Source organism: Schistocerca nitens, chromosome 5 (genome assembly GCF_023898315.1).
Source record: "Schistocerca nitens isolate TAMUIC-IGC-003100 chromosome 5, iqSchNite1.1, whole genome shotgun sequence".
NCBI classification, from domain to species: Eukaryota; Metazoa; Arthropoda; class Insecta; order Orthoptera; family Acrididae; genus Schistocerca; species Schistocerca nitens.
This window is the reverse complement of record NC_064618.1, coordinates 277,834,609-277,861,185: the sequence shown is the minus strand read 5'-3', so window position 1 is coordinate 277,861,185 and position 26,577 is coordinate 277,834,609. Positions and strand designations below refer to the sequence as shown.

The following is a 26,577-nucleotide window of genomic DNA, read 5'->3' as shown; positions in this document are numbered from 1 at the left end:
ACAGACAAGTTTGGCTGTGTAGTGTAAATAACACGAATGTTGTGTGTCATCTCTAATAATGAAAATTTAAAAAAAAAAAACTTTTGCATCATTAAAAGTATACAAGCTCACATCGCTACATGCTGCAGAACTGTGAAGACATTGGGCAACTGTGCATTAAGTTGATAAAGTATTAGTGTTGGTAATTTATTTACCCAAGAATTCTTTTTCAATGATGTAAAATCTCTCTCTGTCCCTCTCTCTTGTATTCTTAATTGTGCTATTCATTTCTGGTCCTCTTAATTTATTTTTTTGTCATCACCATCTCTGGCACAGTACTTAATCAGAGTATTGTCTTTGATTCCCTTAATCAGAGTATTGTCTTTGATTCCCTTAATCAGAGTATTGTCTTTGATTCCCTTTCATCTTTGTCTCCCGCTGTCCCCAAAATAGAAAGATTCCTCTCCTCCAGGGGCCTGAGTGATCTGTCCTCCCTTTTTAACCTTTCCCAATCTATCCTTTCCTCCTCCCTCAAGAAGGAACTAATAGATCTGAAAGTAAGGTTAGTATCATGTAGTTTTCTGTATGTTTCTATCAGCTGTTCAGACAAACCTCCTTAAGGTAAGTTCTTGCCTGAAAGACTGTATCACAATTTTATAATTTAATCTGTTATACTTTTTTAAAAGTTACATGCACTTTGATGTAATTTTTATAGCTTTTTATGTGGCATAATGATGTGTTGCAGATACCAGATACTTGCCTAGCATCAGCTCGTAAATTGTGGAACAGTTCACCCTTTCCATCAGTGGACCCCATTTCAGATACTGAGGTAGAACTTGGACTACAGAAATTACATGAGAACAGCAAATACAATCTGGAACAGTACCTCTCATTGCTGAATGCTTTAATGGATGCTCTTGAGCAAGGGAATCTGTGAGTAGGTGGGAGTTGTATTTCCTAAATCAGAGAGAGTGTGCCATCCAAAGCGGTCTTCAAAGTAGTGTGCATGAGTAATTGTTGGATGGTAGTAAATTTCAGTTAGTGGTCTTAGCACTGTAGTTTTTTCTAAATTCTTTTAGTGTGATTTTCTTTTTTGTAATGGAATGTATTTATATAAAAAAGACTAATCCAAATAAGCTATAAAATGCTATGGAATAAAAAATCTTGGTGCCTGTGTGACTATTGTATAGTTTAACAAAGTACAGTCTTAATATTTTTAAAGTATGCCTGATGTTGATAATACTAACTTTTACAATTAAAATAGTCTCATTACTTCCAGTTGTGCGTACATATTTCTATTGTCACAGCTACAATTTACAGAAAAGAAGAATATCTCATTGTTTGGTGTAAGAGAAACAATTTTATCCACAGAGGTCCTTTCATTTTTCATGTTGTGTCCATTCTCTGCGAAGATACTCTGTTTCTAGTGCCATACTTATTGAAAGCTTTGATGTAAAGAAATATTCCATATATTTCACATGCTTTCTTCATTTGAGCATGAAATTACATTGAGCTGATGTAAACGCGCAGAACTGGTCATGTGGAAACAGTATGATGATAGCTTACATTTTGTGATGCTGTAGCATTTGGCACTTATGCTATCATTGGTTTATCATTCAAGATTTTCACTTTCATCAAATTATGCAAAGATAAATTAGAGAAATAACCAAAAACCTTAAAATAAGAATATTCTGCATACCACCGCTTTGAGAATAAATATTACTTATGGAAAGAAGGCTCACTGTTGGGATCTCCCAATATTAGGAACACTGACAAACATTTTCACCAACCATATAGAAAATGTAATCTTTGACACAATAATTACAAAGAAAATATACATTATTTAATGCTACAAATTTGTGGATGATGTAATGTGTATAGTAGATGAACAAACGGAAGAAATAATTAAACTTCATGCAAATATAAATACTACACATGAAAGTATTCTATTTACTGTGAAAAAAAGAAATAGACAAACAAACATACTTACTGAATACAACAAACTGTAAACGAGTGGAAACAGAATTGTTAAGAGGTAGGAGGATTGCATAATTGTGATGGCAGTATCCAACAGATTCAAGGTACCAACAGTTTGTTTTAGAGGCACCAGGTACAAATTTCTAACCAACACTTGGTATGATAACAAAGAAAATAATGAGAAAGAAGAGTGTCCCAGGATCGTCCAAAAATATGACGACATAATAAGACAAGATATTCAAAGTGAAATGTATAATTATAACACTTACCTGCCAAGAGATAACTTCTTGAAGGGTGCAGCTTCTGTCCACCAATCCCTCCAAACCTTTCTTGAGGAAGTTATGTTGGGGGGGGACTAAGGTATCAAGGAAGAAGTGTGTTGCTATTGGACACACCATCACATCGGTTGTCAGGTCTCATATCTTCTCATCAACAATACTGGCAGGCATCTTCCTTCTGCTCCATGGAAAATACGTCTCAAAGAAGCTTGATTTTCTAGCAAGTTTGTGTTTGTTCCAAATATAACATTTTTTTCTGCAGTGCACCATTTGCAAGATAAAAGTGGAAGAAAAAGGGACCTTTCCACTCCCTCCTGCCTTTAGCTCACAGCCTAGGAGCACCGTCTTTAGTACATTTACCTCCAAACTGTTGTTCTTGACAAAGTCCTGAAAAAAATGACCATCTAACATGGAACAGAATATGAAAAGTATTGGAATGAACAATCGCAACAGAAAACTAACATTACAGGAAAATGCTCACATGTTAAGAGTGGAGTGAACAAGAAAGTAATAAATGACCAAATGAATATAACAATTTACTGATCAGTCTCCTCAGCACTCGTACTGTTGTTTGCGATTCCCTGCACTCATATTTCCCCCTTTTTTTAAGAGCATCCTCTACCACACAGAATTACGCATGACCCTACATAAGAAACAAATAGTGTACACACTCTAGTACCTCACGCCGCGGAAGTCGAACACGCGCCAGAACAAATGGACGTGGTCAGCCCATAGAGGGCTCTGCGTCTGCGGCGGCTATTCCGCACAGCGGCTCTCGCGCAGCGAGGGCGCCACCGCTACGCCACGTGCAGACAGCGGCCAATAGCCGCTCCCTCCAGTTTCATATATAGGGACCCACTCTGCCCTAGTCCAGTCAGTCTGGTACCCGCTCTGGATTTCGTTTCTATCTCGGCGATACTGCGTTCTGGTCGTTGCTCGTTGTTGACATTTGCCTGGCTCTGGTTCCGAGTGGATTTACTGTTGGTGTTTGGTGTTGTAGTTTCCACAAGCCTCCGTTGTTTATCTCTTCCTTGTTGTGTCGATCATAGTCGGTCGTGGTTGGTTGTTGTCAGTTGTCGTTGGTCTGTCGTCCTTGTGTTTACCCGGTGGTGCGTGCTCCACCGCCGGCGGCTTCCCCACCTGGCGGCTTCGATCCGCAGCCCAAGGCATTCCTGCAGTTGGTTTTGGTTACTACACACACATCAACAAAAACGGATGACCAAAAACACACAATCTGTGGTGTCATCACTATAAGTGTTTTTAGAAAAACACTTGCTGAAAGTGAAGTGTACTTGCGAGCACTGAAAACTAGACATTGCAGTGTATGCAGGACAATGAGGTTACAATTTAATTACTTATGTGATGATGAGATAACAAAGTAAAACAAAATAGTAACTTAACCCTATGAAGCTTACACTCCAAAAAGTTGTTTCATTACCACCCCCACCCCCACCCCCACCCCCCACCCCCCCCTCAAAAAAATCATAATACAGTGAACTCCCATTTATCCAAATTGTGTTTATCTGAAATCCACTGTATCCGAACAGGTTTTTCCGATTTTTTGCGACTCTTATTGGCACTGTCTGATGCATTGTGCAGCTACGCTTTTGGCTATCTAGACTGACACTTGATAAGTTTCAACTTGTCTGTGTCTGGAGCCATGCATTTACTGGTGTTTTTTGGCAGTCTACTGCTAATCAGTGCACTGGCACATATCAAAAGTCCGAGTGTCTTCAATCCGTGCATGTGTTGGTTGAAGGTTTAGCGTGTTTCTTGTTCGTATTTTGTGGTCTCATGCCATTGCCGTCTATTGCCACAGCCTGGTTTCAAAAGTCAAAAGCTTTATCTAGTGCATCTCAAGTGTTGTCAAGTCGTGTGTCTGTGTGTTTTCGATTTAATGTTTTGTGCTTTCAAATGTCCAGAGATAAGTGTCCAAAACCAAAACATAATCACTTGAGTGTCAGTACAAAAAAACGCTGAACGTGACTATGGGTGCAAAATGAAAAAAGGATGTGATCTTGTAGGAACAAAAGCTTTGCTCTTTGCAGAGAATTGATGCTGGTGAGCCCCCTTCGAAAGTTGCTGCGGATTTGAATGTTGGTAGGAGCATGATTTCTGATTGGAAGACAGATCGATCAGAAATTGAAAAATTTTGTTCCATCTAAGCTATCGCTGATTTGAGGAAGAAACTGCACACAATCATCGACAATGGAGGTTATACTGGTGATCAACTTAACAACTGTGATGAAACTGGGTTGAATTACAAAATGTTGGCAACAAAAACCTTTACCTCTAAACAAGAAGAAACGGCATCCGTATATAAAAAAGCAAAGAAAAAGTTGCTGTGCTCGCATGCCACTGGCAGCCGTAAACTGCACCTTACTTTAATTGGCAAATCCAGAACACCAAGAGCATTTAGATGGCAACCAGCTGATAAACCTTTGCTGTTGTGGTACTCGAATCAGTCTAATGCATGGATGAATGGTGCCATCTTCAAAGAGTGATTCCAGGCAAAAGATTTTGTGCAAGCTCTTAACAAAATCGATGTTTTAAGTGTCATTCATGGGATTGCTGAAGCTTGGAATCTAATTCCTCCAATTTCTCTCGTTAGGTCTTGGAAAAAAACTCTTGATCATAAGGCGACTCATCAGTGGTGGGAAGAAGAAGGCAACTCCAAACATCAAGCTGACATGCCAGAAACAGATGAAAATGATGTAATTTTGGTGAGTTTACTGGAGGAGCTATTGGGTTGTGAAGACACGAACTTCGAAGATGGTGAAGAGTGGGTGAAAAATGACTTTTTCATTTGACCGAAGAAGAAATTGTCCAAATTGTGACCAATCAGAAAGCATCAGAAGAGTATGTGTCAGATGATGAAGCAGAGAAAAAGATATGAAGTGATCCATACCGCCCTGCAGTACATCAGTCAACAGGAGATATATTGCCGCAGCAAAAGTTTCGTGAACCAAAAAACCATAAACCATTACAAACGTTTTTACCAAAAAATAAGTTCTAATAAAGCGTCCTGGAACTTCAACATCCATAAGTTAAAAGTTTTTGTTTCATAATTTTGTAGAGTAGTTTATTTTTTATGTCGAAGAGTAGGTAATAAAATTAAAACTCCTGTTTTTCTTCCTGCTGCCAAATAAGGTGGATTTGTTTCTATAAGAACGCAAAATAAATGACCTTGTTATTCAGCATTTAAAAATGTTGAGTTTTTAATCATACTTTGGCACCTTTTCAACATGTCAACACAGTTTTTTCAGTCAAACACGTGCAGGCTTATTCACAACCATATCAGTAACATTCTGCATACCCATCACACATTTTATGATCATATTTCACGGTATTAACACAATTTGGGGTGTTTCTGTGTGAAAACGGGGACTTCAGTGTATCCAAAATTTTCGTTATCCGAAGCAGCTGCTGTCTTTATCATTTCAGATAGACAGGAGTTTACTGTATAAAAACATATCTGAAAACCTTATATAACACCTTAATTATATATAACGATGAGAACAATCAATTTTTGACAATATAATTGTATAGATAAAAATCTACTCACTAACAAGGGGAGGCCGCCAATTGTGAAATTCAGATTCGATTCATACTGCGCATAATAAAAGCTCATGGCCAGAGGTGTAATGTGGCAAAGCACCAAGATGCACTTCTCAGCCGTTGTCGAGAAAGTCGACAGTTAAAAGAAACCATTGCGGTGAAATACTCTCTGCGATTAATAATTTTCTACAGCGTCGTGGCGCAGCGGTAAGTGGTCGGGTTCGTAATCCGAAGGTCGCCGGATCGAATCTCGCGCCATGCAATCTTTTTTATTATTAGTTTCTTGCAATTCATTCATATATATATATATATATATATATATATATATATATATATATATATATATATATATATATATAAAACAAAGATGATGTGACTTACCAAATGAAAGTGCTGGCAGGTCTACAGACACACAAACATACACACAAAATTCAAAATTTCCTGATGAGGCAACAGTTTGTTGCGAAAGCTTGAATTTTGCGTGTATGTTTGTGTTTGTTTGTGTGTCTGTCGCCTGCCAGCACTTTCATTTGGTAAGTCACATCATCTTTGTTTCTGGATATATTTTTCCTACGTGGAATGTTTCCCTCTATTATAATGAATTGCTTATGCATGTTGGTGAAGGTGGATCGCTCTCCAAATGTACCGCCTCCATTTTTCCATTTTTTTTAACAGGGTGTACCAAAGCTCTCGCGTCCGCACTGATTTTAGACGATGTTATAAGTTGCGCTAGGGACTGCATCTACCTTCTTTCGAGGTTAGCAGGTAACTACGCTGTTATGCGGCGGCTCGTTACGGCCCATTCAACATCTGTCCTTTAAGTGTAACGAGCGAGTAACGGAGTTTGTATTTCATACCCGCCACAGCAAATTTGTGTTCGTGGGGTCTCTATTCTAATTCGAACGTTTGACTTACGCTATACGTATTCGTTTCGTAATATCGTCTCTACGTCTTCCGTTAACTATACGTGGTTAACATTATGAAGACAATTAATAACATTTGTGAAATACAACTTTCTTTGCGGAAAACATAATGATGTTCGAAGTCGCCAGTTTTTCCACGACAAACGACTTTCAACAACTTACTGTATGCATAATTGTTGCAACTGATTGCCGGGAATTATATATATATATTTGAATTACAAAAAACAAATTAAAAAAAATATACACACACACACACACACACACACACACACACACATATATATATATATATATATATATATATATATATATATATATATATATAGAGAGAGAGAGAGAGAGAGAGAGAGAGAGAGAGAGAGAGAGAAACATTCCATGTAGGAAAAATATATCTAAAAACAAAGATGATGTGACTTACCAAATGAAAGTGCTGGCAGGTCGACAGACACACAAACGAACACTAACATACACACACAATTCAAGCTTTCGCAACAAACTGTTGCCTCATCAGGAAAGAGGGAAGGAGAGGGAAAGACGAAAGGATGTGGGTTTTAGGGGAGAGGGTAAGGAGTCATTTCAATCCCGAGAGCGGAAAGACTTACCTTAGGGGGGAAAAAGGACGGGTATACACTCGCACACACACACATATCCATCCACACATATACAGACACAAGCAGACATCTCACAAGCAGACATATTTAAAGACAAAGAGTTTGGGCAGAGATCAGGTCTTTGTCTTTAAATATGTCTGCTTGTGTCTGTATATGTGTGGATGGATATGTGTGTGTGTGTGTGTGCGAGTGTATACCCGTCCTTTTTTCCCCCTAAGGTAAGTCTTTCCGCTCCCGGGATTGGAATGACTCCTTACCCTCTCCCCTAAAACCCACATCCTTTCGTCTTTCCCTCTCCTTCCCTCTTTCCTGATGAGGCAACAGTTTGTTGCGAAAGCTTGAATTTTGTGTGTATGTTTGTGTTCGTTTGTGTGTCTGTCGACCTGCCAGCACTTTCATTTGGTAAGTCACATCATCTTTGTTTTATATAAGGTTGCATGGCGCGAGATTCGATCCGGCGACCTTCGGATTACAAACCCAAGCTACCGCTGCGCCACGACGCTGTAGAAAATCATTAACCGTAGAGAGTATTTCACCGCAACGGTTTCTTTTAACTGTTGATTTTCTCGACAATGGCTGAGAAGTGCATCTTGGTGCTATGCCACATTAGACCTCTGGCCACGAGCTTTTATTATGCGCAGTATGAGTCGAATCTGAATTTCACAATTGGCGGCCTCCCCTTGTAAGTGGCAGGAGAACACACACGTAAAAGGTTGTAATTACACAAGCTTTTGGAGCCATTGTCTCCTGCTTAAGGCAGATGGGTTAAAGGGGACTGGAGAGGTCTAGTAAAAGGGGTAGTTTTTGGAAAAGTCACACAGAATGGCAGATCAGGGGAGACCTAGCATACAGGATGAGAACGAAAAACAGTGTTGGGGGACTGCACTGGTTGAGACTTGAAAACCTAAGAGGTTAAAGGTGGAAGACGGGTAATATGCAATATAGAGATATTAGTGATATTAAGGATGAGACCAATATCAGTTCTGATAGTTGTCGTACCAAACAACAGATGGCAACACTTCTAAGTATTTACATTTGAGGATTAGACTGTTTTCCACACCTGTTTTTAAATTTTCACTGTAGTAGTGATTTGGTTTTTGTGACATCTGCTGCCTATCTTGAAATTGTCCTTTGGAAGGCAGTGGCCTCCCAGTGTTGTCACATTTGCCCCAAGAGCAAATGGTGCTGGTGCAACTGCTGCACTGAGAGTCAATGAACAACTCACGAGTGATGACAGTGGATCTTCAATACTCACATCTCTTGGATGGTTGGCACTCACATATCACTCTCTTTCATCGTTCTTGTTGTGTACCTGTGAAGCTTGCATTTTTGTGTAAGGGTCACTACTTTGTAGGGAACAGACACTACAGTGGTATGGTAGGTACTCCAGTTTATTTACGGAATTATACGCAGACAAACAGTATTTGTGCATGCGTACACTGTGTTCCAACTGAGCCAGAGTGTGGGTGCACATTGCTGGTAATACTCATTGAGTAATCTGAGCACTGTCTGTAAATTCTAACAACGGTGTTGCTGGGTCCACTGCATTGATGTAGTGTGGCACTGAAGCCTCCACAAGGACAATTACAGTATTTACTGTTTGTCATTTATTGTCATTATTCATTCTTAATAGGGATTGGTTCAGTGTTACTATCACTACATCTTCCAGCATTGATTCTGTTAAATGTCCATTTCATTCACTCCTCTGGATATATTGATATAATTTTTCTATGATTTTTTAATTACTTTTCCAAATGCTATGGTACCGGTTTAACATACATGTCAGGTGCTTTGATTTTTGTCAGATCTGACATTAAATTCTTTGCATCTAATGTGTCTAGCAGAATGAAGGAAACTAGTCTGATTTAGTAATATAGATTTGATATTTATCTGAGTACGTATTCGTTGAAGATAATTCTCTATTTTACTTTCTCTAGTCATTGGCGCTACCACATAATGGCATTAAGCTTTGTTCGGGATCTTGTGCATCCAGATTTGGCATACCCTCCCAGGGTAGTGAAATATTTCCTCAACACTTTGATCCATGATTCTTTGGAAGTGAGGAAGGTAAGTTAATACAATAGTAATTTGGGGTGTAGCTAATATATTATTGAGGAATTAATTCATCATTGATGGGTTGCTAAATTGTAATCTTTCTTCCTTTTTGATGTGCAGCAGTTCATCACAGTCACTTAATAATAAGCCTATGTGTAACAATGAAACATACATGTAGCATTCAGCAAGTGTCAAAACAAAAGTTATGACTTGACCTTAACAACATCTTGTGTATGCCCTTTTTCTTCTAACCAATTTCTCTCTTTCTTCAGATTATGTAACTTTTGGCTCTTCAAGTTCCTGCTTATTCAATTTGCATGTGTCTGCTACCAGTTGGCAACTAAAAAAACATTTTTATTGGAATTTTGTTGTTGATCGTACTTTTGTGGGTGTGGATATTTAAATTACCTTTATAACTTTACCTCCACTGATTGTTTCATTGTTTTTAAAATATTTGTTTAAAACATGGAATTGTGACTTACTAGAACCAGCACTAGAAGTATTTATGAGAGAATCGAAGAAAAATGTGGAAGCTGTGACTGAAACTTAGTAGTACTTTAGCTGCACCTGCTAAATATTCAGGGGAATCTCTATGTCACATGTACTCTCAATTCAAATGGACCATTTCTTCGTGGAAGGCACAAGTGTGACAAGTGTTCTACACACCCACTCAGCACATCCCATTGCCCTCCTTACTCTCTTTATTTTACTGTACATGAATTTCTGTGTATTGTGTATTTTTGCTAAGTTGCTGAAGGTATATGAATGTTGTGGATCCTTTTAATTCTTACACAACTAACTAATGTCTAAATTTTTTTTATATAGCAGGCATCTATCACACGGTGCTTTGAGTAGTTGTCACACCTTAGTTGCATTGTATATTCTTGTGGTGCGTTTATGACTTTGACATCCTTTGTCCGTTTGATAATGTCCAGCATGTTTGTCTTACAACAAACAGATTCATGATATGTAGGCTCTAAACTACTGCAATTCATACAGTGGTCATACCTTGTTTTATTAAGTGTCTTGTTTAGGAAATGCATTTTCCAATGCTTGTAGTAGTAAATTTTTCAATGTTTTTGTCTGCTCTTGTAACAGACCTTCATTTTTGTTTGTTTGTTGTTGTTGTTGTTGTTGCTTCTTTAGTTTCTGTTTTTATTTTGGTAAAACTCTGTGATATGTATTTGTGTAGATTGATTATAAGGTAATCACATAGAGAATGTTGTTTTTGGCTAAAAAAAAAAAACATTACCTACCACTAGTAGACAATTCAACTCTACTGTTAAGAAAATGGAAGCCATTGAAAGTTATTGTGTATGGTGAATTACAAGGTGCCTCTGGAAAGTTTGGTGAATTATCTAAAAACTTCTGACATCGGTTGTAAAGGTGATGGAAACTGTGAGCAAACACTTCTTCTGGTGGAATTGCCCAAAGCACTGTGGTCACGTGTTGTTGAATATCTGCGTCATTACACAAGGTGAGACCTGGTACTACCGATATGACACACAGACCAAGCAACTGTCAATGGCATGATGTTCATTGTCTTCCCCTCTTCTCATAAAATCAACTGACAAATAGAAATTCATGCTGGATCATGCCCTTGCTGTCAAAAAAAAGGTAATAAATGCAGTCATAATTTTGGATTTTGTAAGCTGACTTTTTTTGGGAGGCAGAGAATACAATGAACACCATGCCATAGACTGTTACTTCATCTCTGTATCATACTGATAGCACCAAGTCATATTTCCTGTAATGATGTGGATATCCAACACCACATGACCAATGTGTTTCAAGCAGTTCTACAAGAAGTTGCTGACAGTTTCCAATGCTTTAAACTGATGGCAGAAGTGTGTTGTAGCTAATGATTGCTTTGAAGGCCAAGATAGGTATTTTGTTTGTAACTCTTGTTTCCTTTATTTCCCGAGACCATTCACTGAAACTTTCAGGCGCACTTTGTATGTTGAATAGTCTAGTGAGGTAGTTTAAGGAGCTCAAGTGCTATCCTGTTGCACACACTCTGCCTCCTTTACATGCACAACTGTCCTCCATATTTCTCAGTCATTCAAGTATGAGTGGCATTTTTGTGTGCTCTGTACAAGGGAAACAGTGTTGGGAATATCTTAAGGTACTGCATCAGTTCTCATGTTCATCAGTTATGAAGTGCTGTCTGCAATCAACAATGAATTTAGTCAGTGACACCCAGTTTTACTGACATTATCTTGCATCTCTTACTAGCTACAGAAAGTTCAGCATTTCAAACCATGTGGATAGTGACACTCTTTATGGAAATAGTGTTGATGGATAGTAATTACCAAAATGTGTGGAGAACATGCTTGTCATGTTTGAGAGGTATTCTCAGTGTTTATTTAGTGTACAAGATGCAACCACTTGCAGATTTTGTACCTTATCACGCCAAGTGATGCTTCTTGCATGGAGATTTCATACTTGATTTCTGTTTTAAAAGCTGGAGATTTCTAGTTTTTATCAGTGTTTTGAGAAAGTTTACTATGTACAACATTGTTCCTTAAACTGACCCAAGTTTTGAGCAAAGGATAAGATTTGATAAGAGGCTTTGATAATAATTCTGTGTCTTCTAAAAATTACACAATAGATTCAGAACTTCGGGACACAAGGTTTCTTTTGCTGATGTATCAAGAGCATAAATTAAATACACACTGCTTCTTTCACAACAACAAGAACGTTTATTTACACTTAAAAGAAGTGAACATGATAAGACGTGCAAAGATATTATAACATAAAATGCAGGTAATGTACTGGAAACTCCTCCCCATTGTTTCCAACCTCCTGTGATTTGATCAGTTGGATTGATATAATCTCTGTCAGCGCCAGAATAGTGAAGATGATGGTTTGATAAATTCTTCCAGAATAGTGAAGGTGATGCTTTGAAAAATCTGTCTTGGCTTATTTGTATGTTCTTTACTTTTGTTGTAACTCACAGTTTAAGACTAATAATGTTTATTGAATGAAAAGACAACTTTAGTAACAAAAGTTGCTGATGGAAATTAATATGACCCATAGCTCTAGATAGGGTAACATGCAAGAGTTCCTGATTGAAACTGATATAAGTGAAAGCACTGTCACACATTGTAAATATGACAGTAAGTGAAGTCCCATCAAGTGTCATGTGATGGCAGCGGTGGCAGTGGTGGTGGTGGTGGTGGTGGTGGTGGTGGAGGAGGAGGAAACCACATACTCATCAGTCGAAGCACTAGACAACGCAACTCTAAATCGATCCATGACAACTGCAGTGGTGGTTACAGTTCACTTGTAGAGGTAAAGCTGGATAACATCAGCTGCGGAAGAGACTGCAGTTGGAGGGCCTTATATGTGCCCATTATGGAAGTTTAAGTGACTGTCCTTTGATAACAGCACCGTTCCCAATGCTGGTGCCCTTATCAGGTGTGGGCAATGTTACACATATCAATACATCCATATCTTCCAATTGCATGTCTGTGTGTTCCATTTGTTCACTCTTTCAATCATATGGTGAGGGATGGTTGGGCAATATTAGTTAATCTTTGTTGAGTTCTGGATGGGCTCCTCTTGAAATATTATTGGTTAAATTGCCACTATTTCCAGACATTAGTGTAACTTTCTTGATGTGCACTAAATGTCAATTCATTTAAGGTGTATGTAAATGTTTTCATTCGTTGTGCACAATGTCAGCTATATTAAGTTCTTTGATATGTACTCGTATCCTGTAAGACAACAACTGATCTACCAACACCAGAAATGGTTCTCTCCTCCCTCCCCCCCACCCCACCCGATGATGACATGTCACAGACAGGTCAGACATATTTTGGCATTTCAGTATGCACTTGAGAACGGACTGAGCGAGGTGGCGCAGTGGTTAGCACACTGGACTCGCATTCGGGATGACAATCTTTCAAACCCACGTCTGGCCATTCTGACTAAGGTTTTCTGTGATTTCCCTAAATCACTTCAGGCAAATGCCGGGATGGTTCCTTTGAAAGGGCGCGGCCGATTTCCCTACCTGTCCTTCCATAATCTGAGCTTGTGCTCTGTCTCTAATGACCTCATTGTCGATGGGATGTTAAACACCAGTCTCCTCCTCAACTTGAGAATGGCTACAAAGCCAAAATCATCATTGTGTACAATACATAAACAAATTGCACTCAAATGGCAAAGACTTCTTAACAAAACTGTATGTGACAGTGTTCCCCCACGAAGGTTCACTTGCTGGTTGGTTGGTTTATTTGGGGGAGGGGACTTAACAGTAAGGACATTGGTCCCATCACATTAGGAAAGGATGGGAACGGAAGTCAGCTGTGCCCTTTCAAAAGAACCCCCAGCATTTGGCTGAAGCGATTTAGGGAAATCACGGAGAACCTAAATCAGGATGGCCAGATGCGGATTTGAACCGTTGTCCTCCCAAATGGGAATCGTCACAAAGGAAAGATTATTAACTAAACTAACTTGATCTGAACAGGCCTTGAAGGTCCAATAGTACCGACCGACTGCCGTGTCATCCTGAGGCAGTAGGCATCAGGGGCTGCAGAGATGGAGGGGTTTGTGGTCACCACACCGGTATAAATATATCAAAATAGTCTGCAGATGATAACTACATGTTCTATATTGAGGAAAGTTAATGAGATGGCCTTTCGTCCAATGCCTTCCCACCATTCAAGTGTCTTGGAACAAAATCTTTCTGGTGACAGATACTGGCAATACTAATTGTTGTGTGTCATTGTAGCTTGCAGTAACCAACAGCAAATTTAATTTGGTTGCTTTCAAGTCTAGTTATGTTTATGATCTTCGCTAAAGAAGTAATGTGATTTGATGTGTGCCATAATACTGCCAGTACTACAGAATTAGCCCTTATTTCTTGTCTTGAGGTGTTCAATATTTTGTTAGGTGTGGTGAATTCATTGTCCCTTTTGATAATGACATTTATAATTGTTGCATCAATGACAGCAAGCTACATATAGTTGACCATGAGAGAAGCAGGAGTCTTTGAGGTTGATGCCACAATGTTTTAAAGTTAGTCCTTGAGCTTCGTTAACTGTAAAACTGTAGGCTAATTTGATTGGAAATTGCAGTCTCTTAGAATGGAGTGGCAGTTCAGTAGAGACCAGTGGTATTCTGGGGATAAATAGTGTGTATCCTGTGTACTTTCCAGTCATAAGTTGGCTTTTCAATTATATTATTTGATAGCCATTTGATGATCATCCTTGTTCCACTACATAGTTTTAGTGAATTGAGATTTTTGAGTAGTATGATCGGAGGTCCAATATTACATTGAAGGCAGTTTAATGGCATTCCTGTTACTTGCAAACTGTTTAGAATTTCTGTAGGGAAGTTCACATTTTCTTCAATGCTTACAATCTTGTCAATCAATTTGTACATTCTCTCTTCACCAGGAATTTTCTTTTGAATATTAATGTTGATAAATCAACAGTATTATTTTTAATTGCCGGAATTGCCCTTTCAAACAGCCAGTCCAGATCGGACTAGGTGTGAACAATGTCGGATAAATGTGGTTAATGAGTTTGTTTTCAGTAGTGGCTATGTTGCAGAAATCATTGTTGAGTATAGCGAGTCCGGTTGTCTGGTCAGTAGGATTTATATTCAGTCACTGTATCACTTTGACTACTCACACTTCATTGTTTGTTTTTATTCAATCACTGCACTACTTTTTCAATTCCTCCCTTCATCACAGATAAGAAACTGACTTTTGAACTCATGACAGGTCTTGCTTTAGGTACTCCTACCAACCCCACTAGTGGCGAATTCCAGAACACACCATAAGGCTTGAACTGTTCTGCAATGTTCCAGAACATTCCATTATATTTGAGTGTGTTCTGGGACGCTCTACAATGATCTGGGATGTTATGGAATGTTCCTGAACATTCTGGAATCTTCCGGAACATCCCAGACTATTCCAAAACATTCCATAATATTCCAGAACACTCTGGGATGTTTGAAATGTTCATGAATACCCTCGAATGTTCTGAAATGTTCCCTAATACTCTTCATTGTTCTACAAATTTCTAGAGGGCGAAACTTCCCAGTCCTTATATTTTCAAAAGCACGCCCTTCAGGTAAAAATGGGAACCTTCTTCATGGTTAGGGGATAGAGCGCTACCACACCATACAACTCCCTTGTTCTCACTGGGACTCATTTATGAGTTTTGGCAGTGCACACATTGTACACTTACTTTTATAGTATATATGGAATAGTGATTATCTTTTCCTTTTGATTGTGTAATGTAATGAGTGAAAGGTATTGGCATAACGATCAGTGGCAGATAAATCAACATATTTCCATCTGATGTGTTTCAACATCTGAATTTAATAAGCATTCCTTAGTTCATCACTTTTTACTAAATACGTTCCAAATTAGGAAGTAGTTTTTATTGTTTCATAAATTGCTGGGAAGAATGATTGTGGACATATACAGGAGATGAACTATCAGTTGCCAATATTGCATTCATCTCTGGCAGAATCACTGAGAATTTCACTCTTGATCAGAGCTGGTGATTATGTAGCAAAGTGTTTCACCAACAATTTGCCCTTACAGGTCGGCACTTAGGAGAAGATTAGTAGCAAGTTCAGGACATTTGTCATTTGGTTCGACCATTGACAGTTACATGTGTGTTGCATCATTGTAGCACCTTGTGGTAGAAATGGGTGGCTGGTGAAGGATGGAAACTCGTTCATATTGTGATATTAACATGAGCGTTATTCTGTATACTTCTTAACCACAAATGGATGAGCCAGTCTGACTCAGTTGTGGCAACCACGTATCAAACACATCGACTGTAAGGAATGGAGTGGTAATCACTTTTAAATTCAGACTCCGATGAACCTGCACTTTTTTTACTGTTTGATTGTCCTGAGCCCAGTAGTAACTGTGCAGCACAGGGCACTCAACATTGTTTCTAGTGTCCACTTAGTACTATACTCAGAACAACTTTGTTTGGGCTGTAATAAGGATTGCAGCAAAGGGTAGCACGTTTGAAAATTTATTTACTTATCTGCATAACTTCTGTCCGATGAGCATTTCTTTCTACTGCTTCCCCAGATCTCCATTAATGTCAACATGACTCCTTCAAACAAAATGTGCCTTTTTTGTGGATAATCCTTTGATTACAGAATTTTGCAGGGAAGTCTTGCAGTACTTTTGGTTCTAAGACTGTAGACATTAACATATTCCCAAATGATATTTTCTAGTTAATGTTATGAATTTTAAAGTGAAGATACCAGAGATATTAACTGAATAGACTTCATCTCTTATGAATAATAAAGGTGCACCTTTATGATCATGTTGTGATCTCTATACCATTATAAAAAGATTGTAAGCAGAGGCAGTCATGTTGATGCTATCAACAAACATATTAGGTTCACTTTTGAGATAGCTTGAAATGAAGGCATACTTATTAACACAGAAGGGAATTATTCACAGAGCTTTCACATTGTTCCCAAATTCTGAGTCAGCTCGCATAGTATCTTGAAAAGATTTCCTGTTGATATTAATTTCACTGTTGTAGTGGTGACTGGGAGAAGGGACAACATAGAACACTGTAGCTTTGTACACAGTCCACAGGGTGTTTGCTTGGGTGCATTGTGTATGAGAGACAGTGAATAAATTTTGGACAGCTTGGCACAAGTTGCCAGAAATGATCAACACCACCTAGCCAAATGACACAGCTACTTGAGTGGCTTGCATAGCCATGCTGGACTTAACAAGGATGCACACAGGCTGTGAATTTCAATGTGCACAGTCTCATTGCTTTTCCTATGTGCCTCTTGCTGCATTATGACATAGCTAACTGACATGTTTTCTTAGCTGTGTGGAAGGGGCCTTGCGTTTGTTGAATCAGAAGTGGCAAGTGCTCACCCACATGAAAATGAGTGAGGCTCAGCTGTGTGGATAACGAGTGATGGGGAATGAAAGCCAGTCACTCAGCTTTGCCACGCAGATGCTATGTTCTAGTTCATATCTTTCTTGCTTGTAGGTGACCCAGAAACAGTGTTTCTTCTCAATACCGTCAAACCCAGTGGAAAGGGCATGCTTGCCTTTTTGATATATTCTTCATATGTAGTGATACCATCATCACTTGAGAAAAGATTATGTATTTGGAGATGGCCAAAAGGATGGAATTAGTATGCACTACTTCTACTATGAGAGCTGCGAAAATAGTGTGAAGTACACAGATATTATAATACAAGATTGTCAATGTGCTGTGACAGGTGCTATAAGGCAGCAGATTGTCAGATTAGTTGAAACTCTGCCTATCTGAATTGGCTTAATGCTCCAAACAATTTTTATAAATTCCCCAACAAATACTCCAGTAGAAGGCATCAGTTACCAGTGGTGGAAACAATTGCAACAGGATGTGAAGATTAGAAACATTTCTCACTGTAGCAGGGCATACGCTGTACTGAATATTGAGTGAAGGTTGAAATTATTAGCAGTGAGGTGTTTGGGCTCACTATAAGTGCCTACAAAGAGGACATTTTACTTGGAAAGGGGTATGTTTTGACTACATGAGAAACTTAAAACCACCGATGTGGAAATAGTCTGTGTGTACTATCATTTAGCTGAGACCAACTGACAGTGGTACAGATTAGTCAGGACCGCATAGAGGGACTGAGTCAGTTTGCACAAATAGCAGTTAGATCTACAATAATATTTACTTACATAATGGTTAAAGATGACAAAGAGACTCGCCCCTACTTCCTATCATCATCATCATCACCACCACCACCACCACCACAACAACAACAAAAACTTCCTCTTCCTATTCCTCCTCCTCCTCCTCCTCTTTTAAAGAATTGAAGTACAGACAGGTAGATGTTAAACTGTGAGGATATGAAATGTAACAGTCATTTAGGCTTACAAGGGAACCACACAGCAAACAGATTTTTGTGATTTTTTTATGTTTATGGTACGTGAAGTTCAGAACTCAAATATCAAATTGCAAAAGCAGTTCAATGCAACTCTCAAAAATTATGTAGACATTGACTTTGAATGTTTCCAACCATCTTTAATAGGCTAAAACAGGTCAGTTTTTCTTGGCAGGTCATGTGAGAATGTGGCAGAGGGATTGTCTACCACACGTGTGGCACTGGCTCAGTTCCCAGCCTTGCCAAAGTTTTAAACAAAGGTGCAGGTTCCATGAATATTTCCAAGAAGTTTAAGATACATAATAAATTTTTTTTAATTTAAACAATCTTTTATAAAAGATCAGTAATTAAGAATTCATATTTGCAATGAAAACTGGATTTTTGTGGGCAATATGTATTTAGAAATAACAAGATGTGTTTTTTTTAAAAAAAATAAAAATAGCATTTAGATACTCTTTAATTAGCACATATTTGATGAATTTTATTTTAAATTGATAAGGTATTTGAATTGTATAGAAGAAAAGAAAAGAAGAGATAATGACCAAAAGAAGACTGAAACAAGTGATTACTGTCTTGAGCATTAATGATTCTTTTCCGTCTTTACCTATTTTAAAGTTCACAGAACTGCTACTAGAACATGTATCTCTGTTTAAAAATTTGCATCAGCTTGCAATAAAATATGTTAAAACCCCTACGTGGCAGGCGAGCATTCTACCATATGGCAACACGGCGTGTTGAGCAAAATGAGCCTTGCATTAATTTACTAAAGATGGTTGAAAAACTTCAAAGTTAATTTTTTTGAGAAGTTTTTAGAGTTGCATTGAACTATTTTAGGGGATTAGTATTTGAGTTTCGAACTCCACGTACCATAAATATAAAAAATTAGAAAAATTCGTTTGCCATGTGGTCTCCATGTTAGCCATAAACAAAGATAGCAGCAGACTTTGATTCATTAGTAGGATACTAGGAAACAGCAATTTTTCTATGAAGTGAATTATTTATGAATCACTTTGTATGGTTTACAGTAGAATATTTTCAAAGTGTTTGTGTTTCATGTCAGGTTGGGTTAATGGGGGATGTTGAACACAAAATTTCAACACCCTTTTCTTCATACTAAAGGAACAGTGAAGGATGATCAATTCCACTTCGAGAGGAATGGAACTTCATCAAATAATTCATCATTCATTCTTAAACAATAAACTAGAACACAGCACAATAAAATAAATGAAGAACAGTGTTCACCAGTGGCTATTTCTGCACTTCATTGCTACTTGACAGTAAAGGTTATCTGACCTGGAGAATGTACAATATAACATCAGTGTAGAATAATTCAATTTTTACTTATTTATGAGTAAGGACCTGTTGCAGCGAAAAATTGTCTAGGTTGTACTAAGAATGGCTGCATAAACTGCTGTAGACTTACCAGAGAGTGTATCACAAATACTTAAAAAATGGAACTGTGGAACACTTCATTCAAAACACATAAAAGATCACTAAACTGTCGGTTTCAGGATGGAATCTGTACATATTTTAAGTCCCCACTCATTGTTCATAATAAAGAGGAAGTTAATTTAGTACTGCAGTGTGTGCAATTGAAACAGGTTGGTTGAGAATCTGACTAAAAAGCAGCTTTTGAGTGAAATTTGCAGAGAGGGTAGGAACTGAATATCCAGTCAACAAGATATTCAAGTCAGGTACAGATATTTAAACAGTTACAGATGATGTAGGATGTTCATGTGATTTCATAAAAGAGGAAAAGATAGTACTGTAATATTAAGTGGGATATACAGTAGCCTGGACAAGGACAAAATACGGAATATCCGGAGTTTGATGTATATTGCGATATGGTCACTTAGTGTCTTTGGTATGTGGCACCAAACTGTTTTTAGTTGTTCCAGTGTCATGTCCAACGATATGTTTATAGTGAAATTGAACACATTAATACAGAGTTAGAAACGGCAGTGATCACTGAAGGATGTACATTTCTCTGTTGCTAGGGCTATTTGTAGATGAAGCGTGATCAGGCACAGTCCACACAAGATAGCAGCATTTTCAAGGAAAATTAAGAGGTGACTAATGAGAGTGCAGGAACAATTCTCAACACCATTACGTAGCTGTTGTTGTGGATTGGAGAGCTTGGTGTGTTTTCAGATGAAGTTAGGTGTCAACAGCATCTGACAGTGAATGTATGTACAGGGCAATGCAAATGCTCACAAGCTTGACTTTGGTAAAGCTCGTATAATATAATGAACTGGGGAGTGAACCATAGAGTAATCCTGGGTATCATACCTACTAAGTGAAATGGCCAATAGGCATAAGGAGGTTTTTGAGGTATCATATGTGACTATAGGGCAATTCAGATTCCTCCTGTAGTACCCAACTGTGATCCACATAACCATTAACTTGTCTACTGTTGTTTGCTTCATGACAGAGTTTCACAGAAATTCCAGGAAAAGTGAATCGACAGATTCAAAGAAACTTAAGATGGAATCCAGAAATTGTCTTAGGCTCACTGCATACTGTTTACACACAAAGAGTAATTCCGTAATCATCCGCAGAGAACCACGCGATGCCGATTTCCTGCTGTATTGTCGTCTGCCCTGTGGTGTCATTTGAATGCATTGTGGAGGGGTAAGGGGTCAGCACACTGCTCACCTGGCTGTTGTCAGCTTTTGAGACCTGGAGACCATTACTTCTCATTCAGGTAGCTCCTCAACTGACCTGGTGTTGAATTGTACCCAGGTCCTCCGCAAGCAAGTTAGATGTGCAGACTGCTCAGCTACGGAGCAGCTACTGTTCACATAAGTACTGTAAAAAGAGTGGACCAATTAGCTTGTGAAAGAGGTTTGTAAGCTGTCACTTTTTTGGTTCTCTTGTAAGGAAACATTATATGATACTCTGTCAAGGAATTGAATAACAAAAAAAACTTTGTAAATTGAAATGTAAAAGGTGTCCTCTGTTATGTAACTTACTGTAATACTCAGTGTGCATACTGATGTAGAAATCCACAAATATGATCATAGCTTTTATGAGAAAGCTTCAGATTAAATCGTTTGTAGAAGTTACATTCATTATGCAGTGAAAGAGAGTGGAAACGAGCACACTTGGAGAATTTTTGTTGCTCATGCTAATGAAAACATGAAATACCGTAATTGATATTAGCCTAAGTTTTCAAAAAGCCAACTTTTCTGTCAAAATGTGAAGATAGAAATACACAATTTTGATTTTATTACTATTTTCGGCATCATAATTTGCCAAACAAACAGTGCAACTTTTGGTTACAGATTGCGATACGAGGCACAGTTTTCTTGTTGAAGCAGCAGAAGCGCCCACATAAAAAAATTGTCATTGATCCACGCTCCCTTTTGAAGGATGGTATTAAATTGGAGAGCAAAATAATTCCAGGAGAACGAGATGACAATGCATGGGTTCAGTATAATGGAAGTACGCGACCAATGACAGCTGAAGAATGGGATAAACCGAGATACGTTCATGATATGTATCATGGCTATTATTCTTGGCCAAAGTAAGTATTATGGACGTTATTGGTGATGTTGTTCTACTTAAATAAGATAAAAATAAGAGTATGCATATGGCAGTCATAAAAATTGCCATCACCTGGATCTCTAAGGTGGCCTTTAGATATTTTAGATATCTCGTCTTATGTTTTTTAGTGTCATCTAGTGCCTGATGTAGAGTGGCTCTTAACGTAATTTTTGAAAGTGTTGTATTATTCCCATCTGGAATTTGCACTATGTCAAAATTGAGTTTGTCAAATGGTGGGGTTATTTTGGAAATGAAATGGTTGATTTCCTTCTGTCATCTACAGTCTGAGATCATTTTTTCATCTGATGATTGTAACATCAGTGGCATGTCCCTTTGCTCTTTTAAAATTCATGTAATATTCTTGTATGTAATCAGCACTTGTATTTCTGTTTTGTTTCACTTGGCTGTTTGATAAAACAGAATGTCTGAAGGGACATTAATTGCATTTAAAGAGCAGAGGCATTTTATGTGTGTGTTTTTCGTCAGGTGTCTACTCCCATTACTCTTTATTGAGTAGTTCATTTCATATAATTTTGCGTTGTAGATGATACAGAGTGTAGGCCACTCAAATCCATTTCAGTCTCAGTCCTTACAGATAGAGATGATCACATGCTTAGCAATACACAGCTTTTCCTTTTTCTTCTGAACCATTAGTGATTTATTAAGGGTGTTGTGATGAACTCAGTAGTAATCTTATGACATGGCAGTCATGATTTCCCTTTGCACTTTCCTCAAATGCAATGTAAAATAAATTAACTACTTACATAAAACTTCCTATGGCATTAAAACAGTGTCAAACTGAAATCCAAACTGCTAACTGAGTTACTCACACACACTTTCTGACTTCACTACTTGCAAATGTCATCAGACATTGTTGTTGTTGTGGTCTTCAGTCCTGAGACTGGTTTGATGCAGCTCTCCATGCTACTCTATCCTGTGCAAGCTTCTTCATCTCCCAGTACCTACTGCAACCTACATCCTTCTGAATCTGCTTAGTGTATTCATCTCTTGGTCTCCCTCTACGATTTTTACCCTCCACGGTGCCCTCCAATGCTAAATTTGTGATCCCTTGATGCCTCAAAACATGTCCTACCAACCGATCCCTTCTTCTAGTCAAGTTGTGCCACAAACTTCTCTTCTCCCCAATCCTATTCAATACCTCCTCATTAGTTACGTGATCTACCCACCTTATCTTCAGCATTCTTCTGTAGCACCACATTTCGAAAGCTTCTATTCTCTTCTTGTCCAAACTAGTTATCGTCCATGTTTCACTTCCATACATGGCTACACTCCATACAAATACTTTCAGAAAAGACTTCCTGACACTTAAATCTATACTCGATGTTAACAAATTTCTCTTCTTGAGAAACACTTTCCTTGCCATTGCCAGTCTACATTTTATATCCTCTCTACTTTGACCATCATCAGTTATTTTACTCCCTAAATAGCAAAACTCCTTTACTACTTTAAGTGTCTCATTTCCTAATCTAATTCCCTCAGCATCACCCGACTTAATTTGACTACATTCCATTATCCTTGTTTTGCTTTTGTTGATGTTCATCTTATATCCTTCTTTCAAGACACTGTTCATTCCGTTCAACTGCTCTTCCAAGTCCTTTGCTGTCTCTGACAGAATTACAATGTCATCGGCGAACCTCAAAGTTTTTACTTCTTCTCCATGAATTTTAATACCTACTCCGAATTTTTGTTTTGTTTCCTTTACTGCTTGCTCAATGTACAGATTGAATAACATCGGGGAGAGGCTACAACCCTGTCTCACTCCTTTCCCAACCACTGCTTCCCTTTCATGCCCCTCGACTCTTATAACTGCCATCTGGTTTCTGTACAAATTGTAAATAGCCTTTCGCTCCTTGTATTTTACCCCTGCCACCTTCAGAATTTGAAAGAGAGTGTTCCAGTTAACGTTGTCAAAAGCTTTCTCTAAGTCTACAAATGCTAGAAATGTAGGTTTGCCTTTTCTTAATCTTTCTTCTAAGATAAGTCGTAAGGTTAGTATTGCCTCATGTGTTCCAACATTTCTACGGAATCCAAACTTATCTTCCCCGAGGTCCGCTTCTACCAGTTTTTCCATTCGTCTGTAAAGAATTCGCGTTAGTATTTTGCAGCTGTGACTTATTAAACTGATAGTTCGGTAATTTTCACATGTGTCAACACCTGCTTTCTTTGGGATTGGAATTATTATATTCTTCTTGAAGTCTGTGGGTATTTCGCCTGTCTCATACATCGTGCTCACCAGATGGTAGAGTTTTGTCATGACTGGATCTCCCAAGGCCATCGGTAGTTCTAATGGAATGTTGTCTACTCCCGGGGCCTTGTTTCGACTCAGGTCTTTCAGTGCTCTGTCAAACTCTTCACACAGTATCTTATCTCCCATTTCGTCTTCATCTACATCCTCTTCCACTTCCATAATATTGTCCTCAAGTACATCGCCCTTGTATAAACCCTCTATATACTCCTTCCACCTTTCTGCCTTCCCTTCTTTGCTTAGAGCTGGGTTGCCATCTGAGCTCTTGATATTCATACAAGTGGTTCTCTTCTCTCCAAAGGTCTCTCTAGTTTTCCTGTAGGCAGTATCTATCTTACCCCTAGTGAGACAAGCCTCTACATCCTTTCATTTGTCCTCTAGCCACCCCTGCTTAGTCATTTTGCACTTCCTGTCGATCTCATTTTTGAGACGTTTGTATTCCTTTTTGCCTGCTTCATTTACTGCATTTTTATATTTTCTCCTTTCATCAATTAAATTCAATATTTCTTCTGTTACCCAAGGATTTCTATTAGCCCTCGTCTTTTTACCTACTTGATCCTCTGCTGCCTTCACTACTTCATCCCTCAGAGCTACCCATTCTTCTTTTACTGTATTTCTTTCCCCCATTCCTGTCAGTTGTTCCCTTATGCTCTCCCTGAAACTCTGTACAACCTCTGGTTCTTTCAGTTTATCCAGGTCCCATCTCCTTAAATTCCCACCTTTTTACAGTTTCTTCAGTTTCAATCTGCAGTTCATAACCAATAGATTGTGGTCAGAATCCACATCTGCCCCAGGAAATGTCTTACAATTTAAAACCTGGTTCCTAAATCTCTGTCTTACCATTATATAATTTATCTGATACCTTTTAGTATCTCCAGGATTCTTCCAGGTATACAACCTTCTTTTATGATTCTTGAACCAAGTGTTAGCTATGATTAAGTTATGCTCTGTGCAAAATTCTACAAGGCGGCTTCCTCTTTCATTCCTTCCCCCCAATCCATATTCACCTACTATGTTTCCTTCTCTCCCTTTTCCTACTGACGAATTCCAGTCACCCATGACTATTAAATTTTCGTCTCCCTTCACTACCTGAATAATTTCTTTTATCTCGTCATACATTTCATCTATTTCTTCATCATCTGTAGAGCTAGTTGGCATATAGACTTGTACTACTGTAGTAGGCATGGGCTTCGTGTGTATCTTGGCCACAATAATGCGTTCACTATGCTGTTTGTAGTAGCTAACCCGCACTCCTATTTTTTTATTCATTATTAAACCTACTCCTGCATTACCCCTATTTGATTTTGTATTTATAACCCTGTAATCACCTGACCAAAAGTCTTGTTCCTCCTGCCACCGAACTTCACTAATTCCCACTATATCTAACTTTAACCTATCCATTTCCCTTTTTAAATTTTCTAACCTACCTGCCCGATTAAGGGATCTGACACTCCACGCTCCGATCCGTAGAACGCCAGTTTTCTTTCTCCTGATAACGACGTCCTCCTGATTAGTCCCCGCCCGGAGATCCGAATGGGGGACTATTTTACCTCCGGAATATTTTACCCAAGTGGACGCCATCATCATTTAATCGTACAGTAAAGCTGCATGTCCCCGGGAAAAATTACGGCTGTAGTTTCCCCTTGCTTTCAGCCGTTCGCAGTACCAGCACAGCAAGGCCGTTTTGGTTAATGTTACAAGGCCAGATCAGTCAATCATCCAGACTGTTGCCCCTGCAACTACTGAAAAGGCTGCTGCCCCTCTTCAGGAACCACATGTTTGTCTGGCCTCTCAACAGATACCCCTCCGTTGTGGTTGCACCTACGGTACGGCCATCTGTATCGCTGAGGCACGCAAGCCTCCCCACCAACGGCAAGGTCCATGGTTCATGGGGGGGTCATCAGACATAAGGGATATAAAAATGGAAAAAGCTGACATACTACACTTACTTTCATTCCATAATGTTGTATGGGATAATTTTTTGTGGTAACTCATCAAGCCAAGCCAAGTTTTCCAGATATGAAATTATAAGAATTTTTTGTGGTGTGAACTCAAGAACATCTTGCAGAGGCCTTTTCTGGGAACTAATGACATTAACTACTGCTTCCCAATATATTTATTCCTTAATGAAATTTATCATTAAAAATACATCTCCTTTTTTCAACCCAGCATCTCTGTTCAAAGAATCAATACTAGAAATAAGAATAATCTTTACAGACAGTTAAAGTCACTTACATTGATCCAGAAATATGCCCATTATTCAGGAGCACACAACAACTTGACAGCAGCTGCAAAAAGTTTCAACTATCAATAAAGTTCAGTTTAAGAGGAGCATAAAGGTTTTATTGGTGGCCAAATTTTTCTACTCCATTGATGAATATCTTAGTAGAAACAACTGGGTGTATGCATTTTACTAATAATATAAAATAATGTGAATATTAGTACAATCTGATATCTGTACAAACTCGGTGTAGTAATGAGATCATTGTAAA

General features: G+C 38.5%; 1 protein-coding gene across 1 annotated transcript in view; it reads left to right on the top strand.

Moving 5' to 3' along the window:
* The window catches only part of LOC126259172 (proteasome activator complex subunit 4-like), a 251,235-nt gene that overhangs the window by 125,832 nt on the left and 98,826 nt on the right, over positions 1 to 26,577 (top strand). Inside the window, exons 20-22 of the mRNA XM_049955739.1 lie at positions 725 to 912; positions 9,264 to 9,393; positions 21,558 to 21,799. Of these exons, the coding sequence (XP_049811696.1) occupies positions 725 to 912; positions 9,264 to 9,393; positions 21,558 to 21,799 (560 nt within the window). The remainder of the gene's footprint in view (positions 1 to 724; positions 913 to 9,263; positions 9,394 to 21,557; positions 21,800 to 26,577) is intronic.